The following is a 5,347-nucleotide window of genomic DNA, read 5'->3' as shown; positions in this document are numbered from 1 at the left end:
AGGGCGGCCTGGACCCCGCCCTGGGCGTCCCGGGTGGGCTGCTCCCTGACCCACCTCCCACGCTGCCGGGAAGAATCTGAGCCTGACATTCCCGCGCTCAGCTCCCTGCCGGGTCAGTGCTGCCCCGGGCACTCCTGGCTCCCGATCTACAAGAGGGCCCGACAGTACTGAGTGGCTGTGGTAGCTCCCAAGTGTAGGTCACAGACTCACAATTGTAGAGAAACCGGAGATACTTAGGATCCTTGTGCCCCGTTGGCTCCCTGCGGTATTCTGGCTGCCCGTAGCATCCGAGCTCCAGGGGCATCCTGTTTGAAGGATGAAAATGAGCCGACCACACAGGTTTACATGTGACTAGCAGGGCCAGAGCAGCATCCCTACTGAGGGATGCCCAGCCCCGTTACCCGGTAGGGCGAGGGCCTGGGCAGCTCAGGAGCAGCAAGACCCTAAGAGAGGTTTTAGTGTGGGCTTTGCTAGTTGGATCTGGGGCCTGTTAGCCCCGCCCCACGCATGCCGGGGGCTGCTGCTTCCTCCATCGTGGAGGGGGAGGTGTGCCCTCTCTCCCCAGCACCGGCTGCAGTTCCCATTTTGTCTTAGATGTTATACCTGGCGTGGGGGCACCTCACACTGCCCCAGAGGATGCCCCTGAGGAGGATTTGGGCGGTGGAGAGGAGCGAGGGTGGCCCCTTTGGAGCCCTTTTGGAGCTCTGGCTGCAGTCCACACTTCTGCTCAGAAAGTGCGCTTCCGTTGGGGATCCAGGTCCAAGGCCTGCCACCGTCCTGCCCACAGGTGTCCTGACCCAGGCTAAGCGTGAGCATGGCTGAGCAGGAGCCCACAGCCGAGCAGCTGGCCCAGATTGCAGCAGAGAACGAGGAAGATGAGCACTCGGTCAACTACAAGCCCCCGGCCCAGAAGAGCATCCAGGAGATCCAGGAGCTGGACAAGGATGACGAGAGCCTGCGAAAGTACAAGGAGGCCCTGCTGGGCCGCGTGGCCGTTTCAGCAGGTGAGTCTGGGCTGCGGGAGCCGGATGACCACCCGTGCACTCCAGCTGTCTTGCCGCTCCCCAGCCTCTACTTCCACTGGTGGGGGTGAGGCCCTCACCTCCTGTCACTCCCCAGACCCCAACGTCCCCAACGTCGTCGTGACTGGCCTGACCCTGGTGTGCAGCTCGGCCCCGGGCCCCCTGGAGCTGGACCTGACAGGTGAGCGCCCTGCGGCTGCGGGGGCTCGGGCAGCCCCTGGTGGGGATCCTGGGAAGTGCAGCCAAGGGGCCGCGCAGGGCTGGGGCGCGGGGCTGCTGGGGCAGTCATTGAAGGAGAGGTCCCCCCAACAGGTGACCTGGAGAGCTTCAAGAAGCAGTCGTTTGTGTTGAAAGAGGGTGTAGAGTACCGGATAAAAATCTCTTTCCGGGTAAGCTATAGGCTGCTGTGGCCGGGGAATGGAGGCGGGGTTGGGGCCGACCTTCCCTGATCTTCGCCTCGGGTCCTGCAGGTTAACAGAGAGATCGTGTCCGGCATGAAGTACATCCAGCACACATACAGGAAAGGCGTCAAGAGTGAGTGGGGCCCCGGGCAGGGCGGAGGGGGCCATCTGGGTGCGTGCTGCCAAGCCGGGAAGCAGGGCGGCTGACCGCCCTCTCCCTTGTGCCGCAGTTGACAAGACTGACTACATGGTAGGCAGCTATGGGCCCCGGGCCGAGGAGTACGAGTTCCTGACCCCCGTGGAGGAGGCACCCAAGGGTATGCTGGCCCGGGGCAGCTACAGCATCAAGTCCCGCTTCACAGACGACGACAAGACCGACCACCTGTCCTGGGAGTGGAATCTCACCATCAAGAAGGACTGGAAGGACTGAGCCCAGCCAGAGGCAGGCAGGGCAGACGGACGGACGGATGACGGACAGGCGGATGTGTCCCCCCAGCCCCTCCCCTCCCCATACCAAAGTGCTGACAGGCCCTCCGTGCCCCTCCCACCCTGGTCCGCCTCCCTGGCCTGGCTCAACCGAGTGCCTCCGATCCCCTTCCTCGGCCCTCCCCCACCCACAGGCCCAGCCTCCTCGGTGGTCGTGTGTCTCGTTGCTGCTTCTGCCTGTGCTGTGTGGGAGAGAGGCCCCCGCCAGGCCTCTGCTGCCCTTTCCGTGCCCCCCAGGTTCTATCTCCCTGTCACACCTGAGGCCTGGCTTAAGGAAGGAGCAGAGCAGCCATTCTCCAGGCCCCGTGGTTGCCCCTGGATGTGTGCGTCTGCTGCTCCATGGTGGAGCTGGGGTGTGGGATACAGGGTCTTGGGGGGGCCGGGCCATCCTCCAGCCCTGCTGCTCCCTGGCCAGCCCCTTTGTCACTGTCAGTCCCGTCTAACCATGATGCCTTAACATGTGGAGTGTGCCGTGGGGCCTCACTAGCCTCTAACTCCCTGTGTCTGCATGAGCATGTGGCCTCCCCATCCCTTCCCCGGTGGCAAACCCAGTGACCCAGGGACATGTGGGGTGTGCTGCTGCTGCTGCTCCCCAGCCCACCAGTGCCTGGTCAGCCCACCCCCTCCCATGGCCAGGACTGTGGGGATGGCTCCGGCGGCTTGGGGAAAGCCAAATTGCCAAAACTCAAGTCACCTCAGTACCATCCAGGAGGCTGGGTGTTGTCCTGCCTCTGCCTTTTCTGTCTCAGCGGACGGCGCCCAGAACCCTCCCCCAAGAGAGCCGTCAATGGACAGCCTCACTCACCCCACCTGGGCCCAGCCAGGAGCCCTGCCTGGCCATCAGTATTTATTGCCTCTGTCCGTGGTGTCCCTGGGCCGCTGGCCTGCCGCCTGTTTCCCCAGGCTCTCGGTGCCACCACCCCCAGCAGGCCCTTCCTGACCCAGCCAAGAACAAACAAGGGACCAAGTGCACACATTGCTGAGAGCCGTCTCCTGTGCCTCCCCCACCCCGTCCCTGGTCTTCATGTTGTGTCTGCCAGGCTCAGGCAGAGGCACCTGTCCCTGCTTCTCCTTTTCTGACCGGGAAATAAATGCCCCTGAAGGAGCCGGGGCTGTCTGCTGCTTGGCATCTCCAGGGTCTGGCAGGGGAGGGCCTGGCTCCTCTGCTGCCTGACAGGCTTTAGGAGACAAAAGGGAAGATGAAGACCCTGGTTGGTGGTGGGAAGGGAAGGGCAGGGCCCCCGTGAAGTGCCATGGCTGCTGGGCCCCTTGCAACTATCTGGGAAGAAAAGAAGGTGACTCCCAGCGACGCCAGCCCTAGGCAGCACAGTCTAGAACAGTGCAGAAGACCTTGGCTGCGGTTGCCAGTCCCTGCCGAGGGAATGGGGAGGCAGGCCTGGCCTGTGCAGCTCGGATGCTGCCAGAGGGAGAGCTGCTTGATTCCCTGGCTGGGCTCCGGGGTGTCAAGTTGGCTCGGCTGTGAGCGTGCCCTCCAATGACGATCCCAAGGAAACCCAGGGAGGAACAGGCCTAAGCCAGGGTTGGCCTGGTAGCCCCTGACGCATGTGGGTGCGGCTGTGGCTGAGGCAGGAAGTCAGTACCCAGGTAGTGGGGGCCACAGAGGTGCCTACAGCACTAGCCCTTCACGGCCACAGCCAGGTGCCCTCCAGGATCGGGCAGTGCCAGAGACCCAACAGTGAAAAGGCTTGGTGTGATGGAATTGGCAGAAGACTAAAGGCATCCTCACTGCAGTATGGTGCAAAGGGGCTACTGGGGCAGGTGCACTCAGTCAAGGGCCCCAACCATTGCAGCATCAGGACAGCCCAGCTCTTCTGTGTCTGCAGTCACGTGGGGGTAGCACTGCCTCCTCCTTGTGCTCCAGCTCCAAGAGGCTTCAGGAACTTCAAACCTATGCCCCTCTACCGTGCAGGGAGAAGAGGCAGAGGAGTAACAAAGAACCACTTCATTCAGAAATTACCTTTTCTGGCCTGACGCCAATTTCAAACTGCCTTCTCTAGTAAGGTGTTGAGAAAAATCATATTCCACAGAGGCAGCTGCTACCCTGGGGCCCCCTACCGGTCGTTCTGACACAGGCCATGCTGCTCTGGGGTTTATCAGCAGGGCTGGGCTGGGCTGGGCTGGGCAGGGCAGGGAGACACCCTCATGCCTCAGGCCACTAACCACACACCTGTGCCAGGGCAGTGCATGCAGGCCCCACTGCCCCCTCACCCCATCCTTGCCAGGCTTTTGTGGGGGCCACAGAGGCTGAGCCTAGAACTGACCCTATGTTAGACACCCCAACAGAATGGCACCTTCCTGCAGAAGCTGGTCCAGACCCAGATCTGAGAGCAGTCAGAGAAAGGCTGGGTCAGCCCCCAGCCCCTGATTCCGTAGGGAGCAAACACCCTACCCAGCCTCTCCCAGAACTGCTCCTGGCCCCAAGTGAGGTGGTCTCGTGTCGCACTGCTGCTTCTGCCTGTGCTGTGGGGGGGAGAGGTGGTGGGGTGGTGAAACCACAGGCTGGAGGGTCACCCCACTGGACAGACACCAGCCCAGCCAGGGAGGGTGAGCTCCATGGCAGCTGCCCCTGCCAGGCAGTTTCCTCCATGCTCCCGGTTCGCTTCTTACGTGCTCCAGTGGAGTCCCCAAGCCCAGTGCCAGGACGTCGCCAGCAGTTCGGCTCATCGGGCAGCGGCCTTCTGAGCTCGGGCTGAGCCAAAAGGCTTCACCTTCTTGCTCCTGGATTTTCCCAGCTTCGCTAGACACGCGAACTCAGACCCGGGTGCCAAGCTGTACGGGCATGCTGCCAGCAGCCAGGACTTTGGGCTGGCGCCTCCCCTGGTGCAGGGTAACATGAGGTGGCACCTGCACAGTGGGCATGACGTGTCTCTCGGGTCCCAAGTCTAACCTGATCCTCGTGGCCCCACTTGGGACCTGTTTGTACTGCCTGGTGCTCCAGACAGGCCTCCCTGCCTCCAGCAGCCTGCACCTAGTCTCCTCTCCCAACCTCCGCAGGTCCACAGCTCCCAGCAGTCCCCTAGCGTCCACCTCCTCAGCCACTCCCAGGTGGACACTTCTTCCATTCGGGAGGGTGACATGTCAGTGCCAGCCAGTGCTAGGTCAGGGTCTGGGATGTGACCAAATAACCACGGGTTACCGTGATTTCTGAGAACCTTCTCTGTGCCCAGTACTGCCCTGCACCATGAGCACCTACCACACTCCACAGGGCCCATGCTCACCACCGCGCTGCTGCTGGATTTCTCCCTCCACTCTGGGCACGGCGGGCTGCTGCTCAGTGGGAACACAGGAGGGACTTCAGAGCACTGCCCAGGTGCCCATGAGCCTGCTGCTACCCCCACCACACCTTCGACCAGACTGCAGGCTGAAAGGGAGCTGTTTTGCTCTAAGAGCTCTATTTTTTTTTGTTTTTTTTTTTTT

The 5,347-nt window shown here is 62.1% G+C and overlaps 2 protein-coding genes across 8 annotated transcripts in view; both read left to right on the top strand.

Annotated features, from left to right (window-relative positions):
• ARHGDIA (Rho GDP dissociation inhibitor (GDI) alpha) overlaps positions 1-3,016 on the top strand; it is a 5,671-nt gene extending 2,655 nt beyond the window's left edge. Inside the window, exons 1-7 of one of the 7 annotated variants that reach the window (XM_011962125.1) lie at positions 1-112; positions 788-1,004; positions 1,120-1,203; positions 1,335-1,411; positions 1,493-1,556; positions 1,654-1,740; positions 2,147-3,016. In XM_011962125.1, the coding sequence (XP_011817515.1) occupies positions 815-1,004; positions 1,120-1,203; positions 1,335-1,411; positions 1,493-1,556; positions 1,654-1,740; positions 2,147-2,352 (708 nt within the window). In that variant the 5' untranslated portion in view covers positions 1-112; positions 788-814 and the 3' untranslated portion in view covers positions 2,353-3,016. Of the gene's footprint in view, positions 113-479; positions 1,005-1,119; positions 1,204-1,334; positions 1,412-1,492; positions 1,557-1,653 lie in introns of those variants that run through there. The other 6 variants (XM_011961989.1, XM_011962053.1, XM_011962246.1 and 3 more) reach the window with 6 other exon arrangements.
• Positions 2,474-5,347, top strand: part of P4HB (prolyl 4-hydroxylase, beta polypeptide) — a 26,429-nt gene continuing 23,555 nt past the window's right edge. The window contains exons 1-4 of the mRNA XM_011933364.1: positions 2,474-2,607; positions 4,663-4,750; positions 4,925-5,007; positions 5,098-5,204. Coding sequence (XP_011788754.1) covers positions 2,474-2,607; positions 4,663-4,750; positions 4,925-5,007; positions 5,098-5,204 — 412 coding nt within the window. The remainder of the gene's footprint in view (positions 2,608-4,662; positions 4,751-4,924; positions 5,008-5,097; positions 5,205-5,347) is intronic.

Source organism: Colobus angolensis, unplaced genomic scaffold (assembly GCF_000951035.1).
Source record: "Colobus angolensis palliatus isolate OR3802 unplaced genomic scaffold, Cang.pa_1.0 Scaffold1, whole genome shotgun sequence".
In the NCBI taxonomy this organism is placed as follows: domain Eukaryota; kingdom Metazoa; phylum Chordata; class Mammalia; order Primates; family Cercopithecidae; genus Colobus; species Colobus angolensis.
This window is presented reverse-complemented; position numbering and strand designations above follow the sequence as displayed.